Source organism: Malaclemys terrapin, chromosome 1 (genome assembly GCF_027887155.1).
Source record: "Malaclemys terrapin pileata isolate rMalTer1 chromosome 1, rMalTer1.hap1, whole genome shotgun sequence".
Taxonomy (NCBI): Eukaryota; Metazoa; Chordata; order Testudines; family Emydidae; genus Malaclemys; species Malaclemys terrapin.
Genome location: NC_071505.1, coordinates 38,197,412 through 38,219,266, shown reverse-complemented (window position 1 = coordinate 38,219,266; position 21,855 = coordinate 38,197,412). Strand labels below are relative to the sequence as shown.

The 21,855-nt window shown below is 43.2% G+C and overlaps 1 protein-coding gene across 1 annotated transcript in view; it reads right to left on the bottom strand.

Moving 5' to 3' along the window:
• MOV10L1 (Mov10 like RISC complex RNA helicase 1) overlaps positions 1-21,855 on the bottom strand; it is an 82,008-nt gene that overhangs the window by 57,552 nt on the left and 2,601 nt on the right. The window contains exons 2-5 of the mRNA XM_054016281.1: positions 20,741-20,925; positions 6,163-6,322; positions 3,902-4,014; positions 1,145-1,335 (exon numbers count right to left, since the gene is read on the bottom strand). Coding sequence (XP_053872256.1) covers positions 1,145-1,335; positions 3,902-4,014; positions 6,163-6,322; positions 20,741-20,925 — 649 coding nt within the window. The remainder of the gene's footprint in view (positions 1-1,144; positions 1,336-3,901; positions 4,015-6,162; positions 6,323-20,740; positions 20,926-21,855) is intronic.

Sequence of the window (21,855 nt, the reverse complement as noted above, 5' to 3'; positions counted from 1 at the left end):
CACTAAAGTATATGGGATGACACCTATTGACTTCACTGGGAGTTAAACCAGGCCCCAAATCAGCAAACAGAGCAGTTTTTCCATGAGCAACTTCTTATGGTCCATTGCCAGGAGCAGCTTTAGAATCGGGTACAAAGTGAAATGACTGGGTTGGGACAATTCTCATAAGTTTCCTTCTTCTGCTGCTGGCTTCATGGGAGTCCCTTTATGTATGTCTACAACATTTTAAAGGTGACTGCTGATGTCAGCCTAAACTTACAAAAAAAAAAAAAAAAAAAAAAAAAAAAAAGTAACATGCAACCCACACCAAAATCAAAAATACCCCCACCTGCAGTTTCCCCATCAGTATCAGTGACTGCAACTCTGGCTATGTCTAAATTATCTGGCTATGTCTAAATTATCAGTAAAAATTACAGTTTCCACCCTCAGTATTACAAAGATGTTCAACTCATATTGAGGGAAATTTCAAAGCAGTAATGAAAAAATACCTGAAATTACATATTCTGATTGAAATGAATTTTCTGTAGTTATCTAAGGCAACCGAAGAAAAAAAAATCAGTGCAGCTTTTCTTTAATAAAAAAGTTTTTGTTTTTTAAATTGCACTCAACCCCCACTAGATGTCTCCCACTGCTGTGACAGTGGACAGATATTCATCCCTACCCTTTACGATACTGGGGAATATGCTAAAATTGGCAAGTAGAAGACAACCCATAAGCTCTATTTTTAAAAACAGATAATTAAAGCAGTAGTTTAGTACTATGGACTTCATCCAGAAATAAAAGAAATGACAAATTTAGAAAACAAAATAAGGAAGAATACAAATGAATTGCATGGTAGTACAGAATATCAAGAATATAAGCAGGAGTTTTAGGGACACCAAAACAGCTGTATAGTGTTGCTGTCACAAGAGACTGTTAGTAGGACATAGTGCTACGGGAAGCATTTCAAGGTGATGAACACAGTTCTGCAGCATGTCCCTATAAACCAATTTAAACTGAACCATGGTCATCAGAATGAACCTCCTACTAGGGCTCAACGAGGGTTTTTAAAAACAGGTTTAAAAAGTTGTGGGAGGATAAATCATGTTATTTCCTTTCCCTTCTAAAAAAAGAGTTATGTTTAACTTCAAACATGAGAAGTTACCCATTCTTGTCTGAGGGAGCCATGCAGAGTGCTCTCCAAATGTAACATGACTGGTTACTCTCCACAACCACCACATTGACCAGGTCATGTCTACGAGGTGAATAACCATCAGGAAGTCTCAGAGAATCCAGAATGAAAAATATACTGTCATCTACTACGCCAATTCTTCCACAAACACTGGAAATACGAACCTGTAACATTTACACAAGTCTTATTGCATGTCACATGCTTAATTGGCTTAGGTAGTAACTTTTAAAACAGTAGTTCTCAAACTTTTGTACTGGTGACCCCTTTCACATAGCAAGCCTCTGAGTGCGACACCCCTTTTAAATTAAAAACACTTTTTAAAATATTTAGCACCATTATAAGTGCTGGATGCAAAGCGGGGTTTGGGGTGGAGGCTGACAGCTCACGACCCCCCACGTAATAACCTCATAACCCCTGAAGGGTCCTGACCCCCAGTTTGAGAATCCCTGTTTTAAAACAATCATCACAGAATAGTACATGTATCAAATATGTTTATAATTGAAGAAAACTGAATCCTAGGCATTTCACAGAACGTCTACAGATTTAGTATGCAATATTTCTATGAAAGAGGGTAAGGTAGTAATCACTACAGTGTTTCCTTAAATTTAAAAGTACCCAAACACAAGCAATTACATGTGCAGGGTAAAAATCATGCTTTAACCGTATGCTATAATACATTTATGGCTGACTATTGAGCTTCAAGATACCATAGCCATCGAAGAGTTCCCTCACCCTTCCATGGAAGTAATGGAAATGAGAGAACAGTAAAACCTAAAACTTTTCACCAGTTTGGTAAGCTGACAGTTTTATCTTTTAATTGGACACTCAACTGACTTAACACCTGTAAAGACTTATTTGTGGATATACTGGATATGTGGTGACTCAAGAAGGAATAGTAACATTTTCACTCACCAAAAAAGACAAAAAGAAGAACAGGAGTACTTGTGGCACCTTAGAGACTAACAAATTTATTAGAGCATAAGCTTTCGTGGACTACAGCCCACTTCTTCGGATGCATATAGAATGGAACATATAATGAGGAGATATATATACACACATACAGAGAGCATAAACAGGTGGGAGTTGTCTTACTAACTCTGAGAGGCCAATTAATTAAGAGAAAAAAAAAAAAAACTTTTGAAGTGATAATCAAGCTAGCCGAGTACAGACAGTGTGATAAGAAGTGTGAGAGTACTTACAAGGGGAGATAGTCAACGTTTGTAATTCATTGAATAAGGACTGGGAATGGCTGAGCCATTACAAACGTTGACTATCTCCCCTTGTAAGTACTCTCACACTTCTTATCACACTGTCTGTACTCGGCTAGCTTGATTATCACTTCAAAAGTTTTTTTTTTTTTTCTCTTAATTAATTGGCCTCTCAGAGTTAGTAAGACAACTCCCACCTGTTTATGCTCTCTGTATGTGTGTATATATATATCTCCTCATTATATGTTCCATTCTATATGCATCCGAAGAAGTGGGCTGTAGTCCACGAAAGCTTATGCTCTAATAAATTTGTTAGTCTCTAAGGTGCCACAAGTACTCCTGTTCTTCTTTTTGCGGATACAGACTAACACGGCTGTTACTCTGAAACTTGTCAAAAAAGACAAGCGTCCTTGTATAACCCAGAGCGCTTGGAAGACTTTTAAAGCAAACATAATAATAAGCACAGCATTTGAATAATGATATTCATTAGTTCTGGATCAAGTGTAAGTGTAAGTATAGATGTTTGAATTATGAGCAAGTCTGTGTATGACAGGATGCTTTGGGTATTTCTCAACAAGTGGTTGGTAGCTAAAACCACAAAAGCCAACCAATAAAAAACAACAAAATTCCCCACAACACATTTAAGATTCACCTCTCCCCCAACTTTGTTTTAGAAATAATCCCATATCAACTCATGAGCATTAGAATGAACTTAATTTTCTTTTTTCTTTTAGCTGAATACTTGTCAAATACTTAAGCCTCTTCATTTTCAGTTTAAACCAAAGCCCCCCCCCCCCGCAAAAAAAACTGTGTTTTACAAAAATTATTATTTGTTCCCCTGATTTTCACCCTACTTTTGTATCATTCAAAAATATAAAAAATAACTTGTTTTACTAGGAAAATACAATACATTGCATGAGATATATGTATTACGATAATACATTAGTCTGTGTGTATATGCAAAGCTGCCTGTTGAAGTAAGGTTCTGTATTAGTATGGAAGATACACACAATAAACAGGCACCCACGCAAGCTCTGAAGTGCATGCACATCTGAACATAATGATAAATCTTACGCCTACCGTGTACACATTTCAAGCTGTTAGCAGATAATGGTTTCAACATTATTCAAAGTTTTATTTAGGGATTAGAGATGTATTGTTTTCTTAAACTCAAAGGTGGCATTGTGTTTTGAGTTCTGTTTTAGTTCTGCAGCAAACCACACTGAATTCCGTTCAAAGCATTAATCTACTGAATACTTCCCCCCATCCTTACATCCACCAAAATAAATCCCGATATTTACCTAGAAAAATGAATAGTTTTTTGCACCGATTTTCAGTGGTTTTTGTTGTAGTAATAAACACCGATAAATTCCCAGGAAAAAATAAATACAATAAAAACTGAAAACAAAGGGCACTATCAATACTATAGTAGACCTACTAAGATAAGCAGACATTTTTCCTCCCATAGTACAGCGTGAATATTCCTCTGCCAAATGCCAAGAGCAATATGCAAAATACATACTTTGTCCACTCGCTTATATCTCAGTGGCTTTACAGAAACTGCTTCACTGCTCCATGTTGTTGGGTTAATAAAATATTCAGCTTGCACCCAGTCACCTTTACAAGGTTCGAAGCCTACAAAAACAGTGACATTTTTGCAAGTTAAGTTGTCATAAAAAGACAGTTGTGTAACTTTGTGGAAGTGTGTAGTGTTTTTGCTATAAGAGGGCATTTTGATTTGACATAATTTAAGGAACTTTAAAGTTACCTGCTAAAATGTGTTAAAAGTATACTTATTACAGCACTATATATTGAGTGCTACACGTAACAGGACATACAGAGAACTTCAGCACTTAATTTTAACTTTGTTTTATTTTTTGTGTCTACCAAAAATCAGGCCCTTGAGCTCCCACCCTGTTGCCTGATGGACTGTTGCAACAGGCTGAGACTTCACTGGGAGTGCACCAACTTTTTGACAGGGGAGGGGGGAATTTAATTCATAAGCTACACTTGCTAGGGATAAACCTTTGTCTTTAATACTTAACACAGATTGAGGAGTACCATTCTAAAGACACAAATGTTGGCCCTAATCTGGCAACAAGTTCTGCACAGGAAGCCACCTACATCTGTACAGAACTCCACTGAAGTCAGTACAGCTACATGGAGGTGCCAAGTGTCTACATAGGTGGCTTTGGATAGCCCACCCTACTTTGTGGAGAAACATTCACTGTTCAAGCTGTCATGTCAGCCAGCAGCATGAAGCCTATGCAGAGCTGTCCACACAGAGGATTTTAAAGCTTGTTTTAAAAAAAAAATAGCTACTGAATTTTACTAGGTGTCTGAAATAAGATTTTTTTTAAATGTTCATCGCAGTAAACAATGAAGATTAATTAAAATGTAATTTAATTTTACAATTTAAAAGCTTTCAGATGGCTAGCAACAATGAAAAGATCTCTGATCAAACTGTGATCCAAAGAAAGTCACAACATTTGCTAATCACTGATAGGGGAGTTGTTTAAAGGCCAAAACATCATCAACCTCAGGCTATGGCTACACTAGAGAGCTTGCAGCTGTGCCCCTGTATGCTGTCTAGTGTAGCTGCTCTAAAACAACGGAGGAGCGCTCTCCTGTCAGTTTAATTAATCCAGCCCCTGCACGCGCACACACACACACACACTCCCTCCCCTGCAAGCAGCGGTAGCTATGTTGGCAAGAGAAGCTCTCCCACTGACATAAGCATCAGTGTGGACAACGTTAAGTCAACATAAATTATGTCGTTCAGGGGGGTGGCTATTTCACACCCCTAAGTGACATAATTTATGTCGACTTAAGCTGTCGTGTAGCCATAGCTTCACATACTTAATACTTTTACTTGTGTTACAGCTTTACTACTAGTCAACAGTAAACTTCAGGTGTCACACAGTGATAAAACAAAGATGAACAGACTTTGGACTACAACTTATGTATTGTAAATCTGGCTAAATTTTAGCCACAAATTAAAAAAAATAAAATAATCCTAATTATTAGATATACATTATTTTAAAAGTTTAAGTTACAGGAGTGCAAAATAGCACCTGAAAGAGATACACCTCTACCCCGATATAACGTGACCCAATATAACATGAATTCGGATATAACGCGGTAAAGCAGCGCTCCAGGGGGGCGGGGCTGCGCGCTCTGGCGGATCAAAGCAAGTTCGATGTAACGTGGTTTCACCTATAACACGGTAAGATTTTTTGGCTCCCGAGGACAGCGTTATATCAGGGTAGAGGTGTAGATTCTACATTGAATGCAATAATTATGAAATCACACAGCTGCATTCCCTCAGGAATGTTTCAGCCTGTAGCAACATTTTTTTTTTTTTGGATAAGTGTAAAACCCTGCCTGAAAATAGGGTTTTAAAGTGAAATGTGTGGGACACTCTGGACCAGAGTTAGGAGTCAACTCTTTTTATATACTAACATGTTTATTTTCAAAGACGTATTAAATTTCACTAATTTCTCTATATTTAAAATGAGAAAGGGTGGGCTATACCTACTGTGAGAAGAAATTACCTCTCACATAAAGAAAGCCTACTTTCAATTAAAGTGATTTAGAGCTCAGTTTACAACACTCACAAATATGAAAAAAAATAGCTGTCTTCATCCCAGTTATTACTTTTACTCTAATACGGATTATCTGCTATTTGAAATATAAATTCTTGTAACGTGCACTAGACACTTAACACACAAGACTTTCGAGACCATTAAAATGGCTATCAAGATTTTTTTTCCCAAGTCATACCTTCACAAACCCGGTCCATGGAGAAAGAAGTTGTCCTATTAATATAGCCACCATCTTCAGTAAGAGATGTAATATTGCCAGTTAACATTTTAGTTTTTAATTCAGAAGAGTCGTGAGTAGGACTGCTATAGTTTTCCCATTTGTCTGAGACAGCTTCTACCTAAAGTGTGCAAAAATACAATATTCCCATAGCTGATATTTCTACTTCACAAATGATTAGGTTGGCAGCAAAGTTAAAAATACACTCAAGATGCCCCATGTGATGTACCAGATTTCAAGTATTTTAAACTACATTTTATAGCCAACCAAAACCACTATTTACAGGATTATATACCTGTTTTAGTTGTCAAAAAACTCATGCCTCCCCCCACCACAAAAGATTAAAAATACTATAAAAACAAAAGGAATCACTAGCAGTAACAATGATATAAAGGTGGAAAGGAACTTCACTGTCACAAACTTTTGTTTCAACTAGTTGCACCAGTGCTGATATTTATTATTATTGTTCATTAATCTATCAACTCTTCAATCTGCTTGCCCATCTCACTTTAAAATCAAGGCAGTATCTTACAGGGTCTCCTGGCAGGTTGGGAGAGAATTTGTTTTCAAACATTTATTAATTTTGTGCAAAAAATGACTGAAGCTAGAGCGTTTCCCATTCTGCGAATTAGCAAACTCAAGAATTCTTACCATTTGTCATCACTTTATACACTATAAAAAAAATGTAAAGGACTTTCAAGTGACAATTGGTAATTTTAAATTCATGGAGTTTTTTACCCCCATTCTTTTAAAATGTACTCTTTCATTTTATTAAGCAGGGAAACAGCTCCAGGCTGGTGTTTGCAAAATGTCAGCCTGAGAAGGGTCATGTAAATACAACCAGTTCCCTGATGTGCTAGAAGAAAGGAGCAGATACCATAGGCTCCTTAGCTGCCTGACCCATGGAAGCAGTAATGATTCCTTAATTATTTGGGAAGCTTAGGGCAGAGTTAGGAATCGCTGGCCTGAGAGAAATTCTCCCTACAAGGGCTAAGCAGCAGCAGCAGCTTTAAGAACCATGCCCTTGCTTCCAAGGAGTCACTGTTGTCACTAGACCAAAGTCCCCACCACACAAGTCACTGATATATCAGGAGAGTTCCTTCATCCCACAAGAATTCCCCCCTCTCTTTCAGGAGGCCTCCAGCACTCATAAGCCCCCTTCTCACCTCAAGAGTAATAGTTACTGAGGTCACTGTCCAAAAGCCCCTTACACCTCCAAGCAGCAGTTGGTGCTAGACTCTCACAATAAACTGTGTCTGGGTATATATGAGGAAACTGCACAGTGTAGGAGAAATTGGTCAGAGCAAGCAAAAGGACTAGATGGGGGAAAATACTCAAGCAGGTATTGTGGAAGTAAAGAGATATGGGATTACTTTAAGGAAAGCAAAATTAAATATATTTTATTATTAAACAGTGATATAATAAAAACTCACATATGTAATAAATATCCCATCACACAGTTTTCTTTTAAAGTGAATAAAAGGGAATGCAGTAGACTTTGATCATGTTCAGGCACTGCTGTGTTATCACCAATTTGGGGCACAGGAACTAACAGGATCTGTAAACAAACTTTATTGTTTTACTTAGAAATGAGCATGTAGAGGAGGGTTGGAACACTGGAGAAAGCATGCAGGTTTCGAGACAAAAAAATCAGTTTTCATTTTCTGAAGGGTTACAGGATCATAACCATCTAAAAAGCTATTTACATAAAAAGCTATTTACATAAAAATTATATGACTTGACAGTGTCCCTTTAAAAGGCTGATTGTGGCTTAGTGGTAGCACCAAAGAGGCCTTAAATTTTCAGCAACTGCACATCCCAGGAGGTGAAGCATGCAGAGACAACAAGCTCAAAGACCCAGCAGAAGAGTTAAGTGCACCACAGAAATTATTCAAAGGACAGGCTTTGACAGGTCATAGGAGCCTCCTGAATCCTCTCACAGAAGGGAAAAAAGAAGATAGTGCTGCAATCCAAAGTCTGTCCAAAAGGATTTAAAAAGGAGATAAAATATTGGAGGAAATCTTTAAGGCCAACCTCTTGTCAAACTACAAACAAGCAGTATAAATGAGAGGAGAATTAGACTCTTGCTACCATCGCAGTCAGTACTGTATTTGTTCAGTGGTAAGGCAGAGGATTTCATCTTTGTTAAACCAACATCTTTCAAAAGCATCGCATTCACTAGAGATCAAAAATTTAAGCTCATAAACTCACTACCACTCTTACAATCACTAATTTCTCTCTCCCAAATCAAAACCAAAACTGTGAGAAGCAGAAAAGGAATAATCTAGACTGTTGTGGAAACAAAAGCAGAAAATAAAATGTAAGACAAGAAGAAATTTGATTTTGGTAGTGTTAATTCCACATTAGGATAATAAGTGTTTTTGAAGAGAAAGGGAAAGAAAAGTGCATAACTTGAAGAAAGAAAAAAAAAAAAAAAAAAGGGTGGGTGGGTGGGGGGATACTGCCATGCACTACAATAGCAGAACTTGTACCATATAGGTATGAGTGTGTAGATATGGGTTTAAGCTATGTTTCCATACCCACATTTCTGACAAATATTACTTTTATATAGGTTAAACTCTGAGGGGGAGATTCTGTGCTGCACCTCCAAGACACAAAGAACGGAACTTGTAGTCCTGGGGAAGAAAAGGCAAAGGTGTCTTTAAGACATTTTCTTGGTTCCAAGCTGCTTCATGGCCCCAGAATAATTTAGGCAGTCCAGGGAGATACTTTAACCATCCCTGGCAGCCTATGGATGGTTCCATCTCCCCATCTCCTCTTGGAGGCAGCCTGCACTGGGGCTTGTGATGCATCCAATACAGGCCTGTTTATGGTAGCCCTATGCCATGTCTGTGCCAGGGAAATTCCTCTCTGATTGGTTGCAGGGCCTTTACAGCCCCGGTATGAATTGCAGTATCCCAGCAAACATTCAGAGTTGTCAGGCTGGTGCAAAATGGAGTTAGGAATTTATTTATTTATTTATTTAATTTTATTTATTATTATTAGGAGACTGGCAGACCTCAAATCCTTACTTATTCCACTTTTTGTAAGTACGTATGCCAATATGCATCTGAGAAGCCCTTAGTCAGCAGCATTATTTTATTGGATGAACATTTGCAGGACTTTCCTTTAGTTTTCACTTAGCGAAATCCATTTAGTCAAACTAATACAGTAACTCCTCACTTAAAGTATCAGAGGGGTAGCCGTGTTAGTCTGGATCTGTAAAAAGCAACAGAGAGTCCTGTGGCACCTTTAAGACTAACAGGTTAGTCTTAAAGGTGCCACAGGACTCTCTGTTGCTCCTCACTTAAAGTCGTCCCAGTTAACATTGTTTCGTTGCTGATCAATTAGGGAACATGCTTGTTTAAAGTTGTGCAATGTTCCCTTCTAACGTCATTTGGCAGCTGCCTGCTTTGTCCACTGCTTGAAGGAAAAGCAGTCCATTGCAGCTAGCTGATGGGGGCTTGTAACCAGGGTGGACTGGCAGCCCCCCTATCAGCTCCCCGCTCCCCTAAGTTCCCAGCAGGCTATCAATTGCTGGCAGTTCAGCTGTCCCTCCCCCCACTGCCATGTGCTGCTCCCAGAGACTCTTGCTTGCTGTGCAGGAGGGGAAGGGTGGGGCGCTAATGTCAGGGTGTCCCCTCCCCCCGCTCCTGCACCCCGCTTATCCCTTCTCCATATAGAGCAGGGAGGAGACACGGACGGAGAGAGACAGAGAGAGCTTGGGGCAGCAGCTGCTGTCTCAACTTCCTGATCCACTTAAAAGACAATGCACTTAAGAGTGGGTCACCTTACTTAAAGGGGCAGTGTGCATCTCTCTCCCACAAACAAGGTGTGCCTCTGTCTCTACCTGCTATGCTATCTCCCCTCCCTCGTGTTCGTGCTGCCTTGTGTGAGAGGCTACATTAACAACAATGTGTTAACCCTTGAGGGCTCAGCTGAGTGCTAGTTCATCATTTAGCAGCAAGGCATTCCCTGGGAAATATCCCTCCCTCTTCCATCCGCTAACTTCACCACCTCAACCAAGCTACACAATCATCATAGCTGTGAACAGTATTAAACTCTTTGTTTAAAACGTATACTGTGTGTATGTCTATATAATATATAGTTTTTTGTCTGGTGAAAAAAAATTTCCCTGGAACCTAACCCCCACCCCATTTACATTAATTCTTATGGGGAAAATTGGATTCGCTTAACATCATTTCGCTTAAAGTCGCATTTTTCAGGAACATAACTACAATGTTAAGCGAGGAGTTACTGTACTAAGACGGTAAGATAGTATTTATTGCACCGAGAGCTAAAAATACAGAATAGGAGGTATTTTCAAAAGCAATTAGTGTTAGTCAACTCTACCACTGGAATTAGTGGCCATTGACTTAAATGGGAGAAGAGTCTGGCCAACGCCATGTACTTTTCAAAATATCATCCTAAACACATACCAAATATGACATTTTCAGGCAAGCAACTGTATAGAATCCCTATAGAAACTACAGCAATCAAAGAGTATTTCTCTCATGGAACACCACCTCGTATTAAGATGGCATACCCACTATGAAAAATAATTTGGGAATTAGAAAGTGAGTCTGAACATACAATGTGGGTTAAAGAATGTTAAGTGGTATGATCTCAGAACATATGCTGCAATCAAATGGTAGTTCAGAAGGTCCATAAGAGTCACAGAAAAGGCTCGTCCCAAGCTTCAAGGGGGGATTCACTACCACAGTGCAATACACTCTCCACAAAACAACTATGACTGGAAATCCATCCTAAGTTACTGCTGGCAACTGATCAAAATTTCCTGCTAGTGTTGCAGAGTAGGGTTGGTTTACATATGAAAGAAAGGCATTTAGAGGCAGGTACCCTGTATGAATCACCTTTTCATGTTCTGTATGTATATATTAGAGTTACCATATTTCCACAATCAAAAAAAGAGAGCATGGGGGGGGGGGAAGCCCTGCCCTAGCCCCACCCCCAGCCACTCCCTCCCATTTCCCACCCCCTGACTGCCCCCCTCAGAACCCCAACCCCCCTGCTTCTTGTCCCCTGACTGCCCCCTGCTGAGAACCCCTCACCTTAACTGCCCCCCTAGGACCCTACCTGTCCCCTGACTGCCCCAACCCTTATCCACTCGCATGGGTGGCAGGGTTGTAGAAATTTTGGTGGTGCCCAGAACCCCCCCCCCCACCTAAGGCTCTGGGACGGGGGTTGGGTGGGGGGAGGAGGTCTGGGGTGCAGGTCCTGGGCTGGGGATTAGGGTGCAGGAGGGGTGCAGGGTGCAGGCTCTGGGATAGAGTTTGGGTGCTGGGTGCAGGCTCCGGGCTGGGGCAGGGGGTGGGTATGCAGGAGGGGGCGAGGGGTGCAGGCTCTGGGATGGAGTTGGGGGGGGATGCAGTGCAAAGGGAGGGGGTGCAGACTTTGGGAGGGAGTTTGAGGGCAGGAGGGGATGTGTGGGAAGGGGGGAGGGGGTTTGGGAGGGAGTTTGGGGATAGGAGGGGATGCAGGGGTGAGGGCTGTGGGTCTGAGGATGAGGGGTTCATGATGCAGGAGGAGGCTCAGGGCTGGGGCAGAGGATTAGGGTGCGGGGGGATGAGGGCTGGGGCTGAAGCGTTTGGGGCATTGGAGAGGCTCAGGGCTAGGGTGGAAGGGCAGGGTAAGGGCAGCCTGTCTTCCCATTAGTGGATGGGGATGCTAGGACCCGGGGGCAGCAGACAGCAGTTGCTGCTGGCTCTGGCAGTACAAGCAGGAAAGGGAGAGGCAGTCAGGGAGAGAGGGGCCCACGGGGGGGGGGATGCGCAGGGGGGGTGGCAGGTGGAGGCTGGGGACCCATCCAACCCTCCCCCGTTCCCTGACTGCCCCTCCCCCCCCGACTCCCCTTACCATTCTGGCTCCACATGTAGGCAAAACACGCTGCCCGGTGGGTCGGTTTGTGTGTTACACAGGGCTGCAGACAGAGGGAGGGGGGAGCAGGGGAGGGCTCTGACTGCTGGAGGCCAATGGGAGCGGCTCAATCAGCCCAGCCGCCCAATCAGCAGCCGCACTCTGTATGGAAGGGAGGGAGGGAGGCGAGGGAGAAAAAACACCTGGACATTTTAACCTTGTTACCAATTCCTCCCGGACGGCTATTTAGAGATGCAAAAGCCGGACATGTCCGGGGAAATACGGACGGATGGTAACCCTATATTTTATATATATATATATACACACACACACACACACTTACTATATGTACCATTCTATGCATCTGAAGAAGTGGGCTGTAGCCCATGAAAGCTTATGCTCAAATAAATTTGTTAGTCTCTAAGATGCCATAAGTACTTCTGTTCTTTTTGAGATACTATAGGTCAGGGGTCAGCAACCTTTCAGAAGTGGTGTGCCGAGTCTTCATTTATTCACTCTAATTTAAGGTTTCGCGTGCCAGTCATACATTTGAATGTTTTTAGAAGGTCTCTTTCCATAAGTCTATAATATATAACTAAACTATTGTTGTATGTAAAGTAAATAAGGTTTTTAAAATGTTTAAGAAGCTTCATTTAAAATTAAATTAAAATGCAGAGTCCCCCAGACCGGTGGCCAGGAACCGGCAGTGTGAGTGCCACTGAAAATCAGCTTGCGTGCCGCCTTCGGAACACGTGCCATAGGTTGCCTACTATAGGTACTCAGTAACTGGTCACTGGAATGTTTACTGTGTGTACATATGTGTTTAATTTAATAGGAAGGCTGTTAAGAAATTAGGAGGAAGGCAACACAACGGCCCTGGATAAGTAACCTGGTGAACATCTCAAGGGGGCTAAGAAACAATGTGTGAAATATTAAGTTGAGAAGGCACTACTTACAGGTGCCAGCTGAGTTACAAGATTTTTTTTTAAACCAAGCTTTGGAACAGATTAAAAGGATACTAAACAGTTAAAAAAAAAAGAAAGTACTTTTGGAGGGTGGGAGTGTTGTCAGTGAGCTGTTCACAGAAGAACAAAACAGGTTGGCACGGAAAGACCCAGGCAGGCCCAATGAAGGAGGCCTGAAGAGTCAGGCCTTACAAAGCTCTAGGGCAGGGGTTCTCAACCTTTTTCCTCTCTGAATCCCCCCTCCACATGCTATAAAAACTCCAAGGGGGGGAAGAGGGGCTCAGGCCTTTGACATAGACATAGTTTGACTTCTATTTGGGGGGTGAAGGGCGGGGGCCAGCAGGGCTCGAGCCACATCCGCATGGCGGGGGTCCAGGAGGGAGTGCCACCTCCAGCCCCTGACTCACCTCAGCAGGCCACCCACCCTGTCTGGGTTGGGATAGGGTGCAACCAAAAATTAAAAACTCAAAGGTGTGGGGGGGGTTAGCTTAAAAAGTTTGAACACAGCTTAGGGTGCACGGAGGGAGTAGCTAGGGGCTGTGTGCGGGCAGGGGGGTAGCTCAAGGTACAGGGAAGGGGTAGCTGGGGCTGTTTGCACACAGAGGGTGGCTAGGGCTGTGTGCGGGCAGGGGGGTAGCTCAAGGTACAGGGAGGGGGTAGCTGGGGCTGTTTGCACACAGAGGGTGACTAGGGCTGTGTGCGGGCAGGGGGGTAGCTCAGGCTGTTTGCACGCAGAGAGTGCCTAGGGCTGTGTGCAGGCAGGGGGGCAGCTCAGGGTGCAGGGAGGGGGTAGCTGGGGCTGTGTGTGGGCAGGGGGTAGCTCAGGGTGCAGAGAGGGTGTAACCTCAGGGTGTAGGGAGAGGGGCTGTGTGCTGGGAGGACTCCCCTGCAGTCCCTGTTCCTGGAGGGGTCTGCCAGCCATGGAGCCAGGCAGCTCTTACCAGCTATCTCTGGGGGAGCAAAGGGGGCTGGGAGCTGAAGAACAGCTTCAACCCGGGGCACCAGCAGGATACGAGGGAATGCTGCTGTTCCTTGCTCCATGGCACCAGCCAGAGCAGCAGCTGCCCTGCACTGCCTCCGACCTGGCCAGGGGGCAAGGAGAGAAAATGGGGGGGGTAAGTGAGAGAAGGGAGAGGTGTGGAGCTGCCCCCAGGACTGCCATGCTCTTGCTCTGCAGTTTGGGGAGGAGAGGAAAAACCCTCCATGTCCCCAGCTGTGCGCATGGGCTCAGAGCTTCTGCCCCACAGGGAGCACCAAGGCTTGGGGCTTCGGTCCCACGCCTCCCGGCTTCAGCCCTGCAGTGTGCACCGAAGATTGGGGCTTCAGCCCCATGGGGGGCGCTGGGGCTTGGGCTCTGGGTTTCAGCCATGGAGCGCCACAGCCCCCCTGAAAGGGCTCATGGGCCCCCTGTTGAGAACCTCTGCTTTAGGGAATAGTAAGTCTTAGGGAAGATAGATATGAGTATAGACAAGGGGTTCTTAAACTTCATTGCACCACGACCCCCTTCTGACAACAAAAATTACTATATGACCCCAAGAGGGGGGAACCGAAGCCTGTGCCCACCCAAACCCCATTGCCCTGGGCGTGGGGGGGGGGGGGGAGGGTTCCAAAGCCTGTTGGGGCCAAAACTGAAGCCCAAAGGCTACTGCCCCAGGCTTTGACCCCAGGTGGTTGGGCTTGGGCTTTGGTCTTGGACCCTGCAAATCTAATGCCAGCCCTGGCAACCCCATTAAAACAGGGTCCTGACCCACTTTGGGGTCCCGATGCACAGTTTGAGAACCACCGGTATAGACGATTTTATTGTTTTAATCCGCTCTCTTATGTCGTGCTGTGTGCCTACTGTTGAGATTAAACAGCATTTTAAGAAAGCTTTCTGGTCACTGGTCATAGCTCCAGAAGGGAAGCTATGGGTGCTAAGCCCAGTCACACATGTAGAGTAATCAGGGTTGATATACAAGGGGCTGTAGCCCAAAACTCAGTCTAAGAATGGGGAAAATCAGGGGATTCCATCCTAGGACAGGTGAATGAAAGAAGCCTAACACCTTGGGGAGAGGCACCCTCAGAGAGGAGTCAAAGGTGCAACTACATCCATAACCATTACAAGCATTCAGATGCTAAGGTATGGTAGGCCATAAAAGTACATGGATATATATCAGATACCACTGTGCAGGAGCTATTGCAAAATACACTGCTCTACAGCCAAAATGCTTCTGAAATAAATGTAGTCAAACTTTACTAATTCTGGGTCACGGAGAAAGAAAATGATGCTTAAAATTGTTGATTGGCTCTAGTTTTCAAGATATGCTATTGGGTCAGTATATATGACTTTGACTTGGGAATGGCGGAGGATAAGTGAGTTATAAAGGGAAGGGATCTCAATTTAAACCAGAAATGACTAAAATACATCTTTGACTGGATCTATGAATATATCTATGACCAGGTTTGGACAGTACTTGCTTTTTAGGCAAAACAATGAATGATGCAATCTGAAGCTGGTATTGCATCATACATGATATGAATTGGATCATGTTATTCCTAGAAGTCATGGATGATGCAATCATAACGAAGCTTACATCACTCTGCTGAACAAATTGTCCTATATCAGCTCTAGAAATCATACAGTGTCATGCTCTCTTACTTGTCAGTGTTTGATTTTGCAAAGGGACACATTTCTATTTAGCCAAAGTGAGCAGAGATGCCTCGTACTTGTGTGAACAGGGCAGATAACTTCTGCTATGTTTGTGGTGAAGTTACTTTTGCATCACAAAAGCGCAGTATAACCACTAAGGTTAAGAAAGCCTATCACCTTTATTTTGGCTGCAAAATTGGAGATCAGGACAAGAGGTGGGCACCACACATATGCTGCAACACTTGTGCAACAAATCTTCGCCAGTGGTTGAACAGGAAAAGGAAATCTATGCCTTTTGCAGTGCCAATGACTTGGAGAGAGCCAACAGATCATACCAGCAATTGTTACTTCTGCATGGTGCCTCCAGTTGGGAAAGGTGTGTCAAAGAAGAAAAAGTGGACTGCGCATTATCCAAACATTCCATCAGCTATACGCCCAGTACCCCACAGAGGACTGCCGATTCCTGATGCACCAGAATCATTCTCACTTGAGTCAGATGAGGAAGAGGCTGAAACTTCTGGTCCTGATCCATCAATGTAACAGGACCCACATTTTCTCCCATCCTCCTCCTCTGAACCACACCTCAGAACACAAGGTGAACTGAATGACCTTGTCAGGGATTTGGAACTACTCAAGAGTAAGGCAGAGCTGTTGGGCTCCAGACTACAGCAGTGGAATCTCCTGGCAGGTGATGTTAGGGTTTCCATGTTCCGTGACCGTCAAAAGGATCTTGTCCCATTCTTCTTCATGGAAGGTGATCTTGTAGCCTGCAACAACATCGATGGTGTGATGGCAGCCCTCAACCTCGTTCATGATCCAGATGAGCGGAGACTGTTCATTGATTCATCGAAGATGGGTCTTAAAGCTGTTTTACTGCATAATGGCAATGTTTTGCCATCAATTCCAGTTGGTCATGCAGTCCATATGAAGGAAACCTATGACAACATGAAACAACTTTTGAGGTGCATAAACTATGACCAACATCAGTGGCAGCTTTGTGGCGATTTGAAGGTTGTTGCTCTCTTGCTTGGTCTGCAGACTGGATACACAAAGTACTGCTGTTTTCTCTGCGAATGGGATAGTTGTGCAAGAGATTCCCACTACATCGAGAAAGATTGGCCACTCCGACAGTCATTGGAGCCTGGGAGGAAAAGTGTTCAGCATTCACCACTTGTTGAATCAAGGAAGATTTTGTTACCATCCTTACACATCGAGCTGGGTCTGATGAAGAACTTTGTCAAGGCCATTGACAAAACACAAGCAGCTTTCAAGTACCTCCGTGGAAAATTTCCAAGGTTAAGTGAAGCTAAGATAAAGGAAGGTGTCTTTGTTGGTCCTCAGATTCGTGAACTTCTTCGAGATGATGCATTTGACCATGCACTGCGTTGGCAAGGAAAAGACGGCATGGAAAGCCTTCCAGTTAGTGGCAATAAATTTTCTCGGCAACAACAAGGCAGACAACTACAGGTTGTTGGTGGAAAACCTCCTCAAGGCATACAAAAACCTTGGTTGCAACATGTCACTAAAGATGCATTTTTTGCACTCTCATCTAGATTTTTTTCCACCAAACTGAAGAGCAGTGAGCGAAGAGCACGGCGAGCGATTTCACCGGGACATTGTAACAATGGAGAAACACTATCAGGGCAAATGGAGCCCATCAATGCTTGCAGACTATTGCTGGACAGTGACAAGAGATGCTCCATTTAATGAATACAAGAGACAAGCCAAGAAGCGCGAGTAGACACTGAATAGGACTAAACTATGTACATAATAGTTTTTTGCCTTTTGTTTCATAATAAATTTTATTTATATAACCCTTTTGCTGATTTTTAAAGAGTTACATAAACAGGACAGGTGAAATATTATCATGTAAAGCAGGCCTGCACAACATGCGGCCCGCGTGGGCTCACTGTGCGGCCCGCGTGGGTTGAGTAGGTGGGCTCACTGTGCGGCCCGTGGGGGGGTGAGTAGGCAAATGGGCAGGTAGTCGCAGGGAGTGAGTCGGCGAGCCGGGGGAGGGAGGCTGAGGAGGCGAGCGGCAAATCGGTGGCTGACCTGTTCTACTGATCTGGTCTGGCTCCCATCCCCTTTCCCAGGGCCAGCTCCAGGCACCAGCAAAACAAGCAGGTGCTTGGGGCAGCACATTTCTAGGGGCGGCATTCTGGCACCGGCCATCATAGGCGCCGACTCTGGGGCATGGGGAAATAGTGCCCCCACTGCCCCAGCTTGCCTCCGCTCCACCTGCTCCGCTGAGAGCGCCACCGCCACTCCGCTTCTCCCCCCTCCCTCCCAGGCTTGCCGTGTGCGAAACAGCGGTTTCATGCATCAAGGCTGGGAGGGAGGACAAGCCGAGTGGCGGGGCACTCGGGGGAGGCGGTGGTGGTGGAGCAGAGGTGAGCTGGAGCGGGGAGTGGTTCCTCTACCCTTCCCCCCCGTTACTTCCTGCACCCTCCCACCCTAGCTCACCTCCGCTCTGCCTGCTCCCCTGAACGCACCACTGTTCCACTTCTCTGCCCTCCCTCGTCTGAAGCGGAGCAGCAGCACACCAGGGGGAGCAGGTGGAGCGTAGGTGAGCTAGGGCGGGAGGTCACGGGGGGCCCGCAGGAAGCAATGGTGGGGGGGAAATGTGGCACACTGGGGGAGGAGGCAGGGCTGGGGATTTGGGGAAGGGGTTCAGAAGGGGTGGAGTTGCGGCGGGGCCGGGGGCAGAGGGGCACGAAAAAAAAACGTGGGAGCGGCCAAAAAATTTTTTGCTTGGAGCGGCAAAAATCCTAGAGCCCTCTCCAAGTGTTGCAGCTGTCTGGAGGTGCCTGCCTTCCACACCTTCCTCATTTACACCTCATTCATTCAACAGGGCAATTGATTACAAAATGGGGGGGGGGGGGGAAGAGATCTTATTCTACTTCTAGCAAAAAGACATTTTTCTTTTACCTTAATTATACTACCTTTGGGGCCCGCTATAACAAATTACCGAGGTTCAATACTGCTGTTTTGGTGGGGTGACGTTGGGGAAGGAGGGTTTGTTTCTGCGGGGCAGGTGGTGCTGGGGGGGTTTCGGCAGCGCCGGGGGGGGGTGTTTTTGTGGGGCGGGTGGCGCGGTGTTGTGTTTTGGGTGGCGCTGGGGCAGGGTTGGCAGCTCTCGGGGGGTTTCGGCCCTCAGCTGTTTTCTTTGGAGTAATATGGCCCTCGCCACTTTATGAGTTGTGCAGGCCTGATGTAAAGCAACCATAAACACATGAAAAGACCTAAGTTTACAATTTATGATTAAAACTCTACTATCTACACAATAGACAGACATATAATGTAAAAACTTAAATAGCTTAGAAACAGTAGCCAATCAGTTGTTTTAATTGTCATATTTGAATTCAGCACATCAAAATATATAATAAATGGCACATTTTATCTCTGAAGCAGACGACTTCTCAAAAATTGTAGACCGGTGATATTTAAGTTTTCCTCTTACACATTTTCATATAGGAAGGTAAAGATATTCTTATGAATACATTTACAGTTATATGAATTGACAAGTACCAATACACTTTTCAACCTTAAAGAAACATTAGGTAATTTAAATTATTAACAATACCCAGGTCTGAATAAGGTATGAGTGCCTCAGGGTTTATTTTATATCAATTGGGATTAGTTCCTAATCCAATTTGCTTTCACCTTATTTCAGTTTGTGTCACTCATTTTTGGAGAAGGTGAGGAACAATAAAATTTGAAAAGAAATGGAATACTGATCCAACTCTCATAAGAAAAGGGAAGATACATGTTCCTATTCTGCTCCATGGGGAAACTTATACTTAAACTGTTTTGTCATCTATAATTTCTAAAATCTCAATCATCTTTAATGATCTTATTTTACTTAAATTTTAGTTACTCTGATAAACAGTGTAATGGGACAAGACAATAAGATACTTTTACTTGCTATTGGTTTTATTTTTAATGACATTTTCCTATCAGTAAGATGATTCCTATACAGTTGCTATATTTCTAAATTAGAATCCCACATCAAAATCCATAAATCCCATGCCCATTTGCAAAATCAGGGCCGTCTATATATGTATTATCCTACAGCACATGGAAATCAAGGACCCAATCCCGCAAACACAAGAACGCTTCTTAGAATTTCTCACATAAATAATGATTGCAGGATCAGATCCTAATCTTCTATATCAGTAGAGCCCTACCAAATTCACAGTCCCTTTTGGTCAATTTCATGGTCATAGAATTTAAAAAAAAATCATAAATATCATTATTTCAGCTATTTAAATCTGAAATTTTACAGTGTAATTGTAGGGGTCCTGACCCAAAAAGGAGTTGGGGGGGGTCACAAGGTTATTGTAGGGGGAGTTGTGGTACTGCTACCCTTACTTTTACGCTGCTGCTGGAGGCAACGCTGCCTTCAGAGCTGGATGCCCAGCTAACTGCCACCACTCTCTAGCTGCCCAGCTCTGAAGGCAGTGAAGAAGTAAGGGTGGCAATACTGAAACGCCCCTAAAATAAACCTGTGACCCCCAACTCCCTTTTTTTGGGTCAGGACCCCCCCCCCCAATTTGAGAAACGCTGGTCTCTGCCATGAAATCTTTTATCGTATGCTATACAGCTCACAAAAGACCATATTTCATGGGGGGAGACCATATTTCACAGGCCATGATGCGTTTTTCGTAGCTGTGAATTTGGTAAGGCCCTATCAGAAACAGGGAATTCATTTGGGGTGTCCAAGGCACTGAAATTAAAAAAAAATTATGAGGCTTAGTGTCCTACATATTGTCCAGCTATCATTTCAACGAAATGTATCCTTTTCTCTTCTCCCTGAGATTTTGGGCATTCCCTACCCCGCCCATCCCTTCAATGGGAAAAAGGGTTAAATGAGTAATTTGGATGCACGTTTGGTAGTGTGGGACCCCAATAATTAAAGGCACTGTGACAAGTAAACCTGACCATAGTAATACAAACAACTACTTCAGAAATCATCCAGACAGAAAAATCTTTAGAGAAGTTTCCTTACAAAGGCAGTTCATAATACAAAATGCTAGACCAATTGAACTACTCATTCATGTCTTACCCTGATCGCCTTCAATCCATTAGATGTTTTATCCTCTTCAACAATAGCGATGACTTTCTGGCCAATGTTCAGTGGCACACCGCTCATCACAGCATCACTTGTGAAACAAATCAAGTCATCAATCATCCCATAATCATGGCAAAATCTTGTCACTACTCCTTGTACGGTTTTTAACTCTTTATCATCTGAAAGGGGGAAAATACGTTTAGATGCTTATATAAAAACAAAACTATTTTTTCCATGAAAATGTATAACTGTGGTAGTTATCATAAATGCCATGTAATGGAAACAATTCTCAACTTGTTTGCAACCAAAATATTGCCACACTGAACCTGAGAAATTTATTTTCAAAGTCTAAGTTGTGAGGAATGTGAACAGTAAGCAATCAGCATAAATGATATATAAAACTGGATTCTGAAAAATAGTTCTAATAATTTAAGACAGTAGCTCTCAACCTTTCTAGTTTACTGTTTCCCATTCAGGAGTCTGATTTGTCTTGCATACCCCCAAGTTTCACCTGACTTAAAAATTACTTGCTTACAAAATCAGACATAAAAATATAAAAGTGCCACGGCACACTATTATTGAAAGAATTGCTTACTTTATCAATTTTACCATAAATTATAAAATAAATTAATTGAAATATAAATATTGTACTTAGATTTCAGTCTATAGTTTATACTGCTGTATATACAAATCACTGTCTGTATGAAATTTTATTTTGTAATGATTTTTCTAGCGCTTTTTATGTAGCCTATTGTAAAAGTGGCAAATATCTAGATGAGTTGATGTACCTCCTAGAATACCTCTGTGTACACACGTACCTCTGGTTGAGAGCCACTGATCTAAGGTACTGCTGTAGGTCAGCAAATTTATTTAAGATAAGGGCTGAGATTTTGTGCTACACCTCTGGAAATACAAACAGTCCTAGTGGTTTTACATTTTGAAAACAAATGGGGGAAAGGAAAAATTGTACTTTTTTGGCTGTCACCATCCTTGTGAGTTTACTCAACTGCACTGTGCTACAGTTTGAGACTTAGAAAGTGAAACTGACTAGAAACAAAAGTTAAATTGATGGTCAATTGCTCTTGGCCATTTTCACTGGCCAAGAGCAA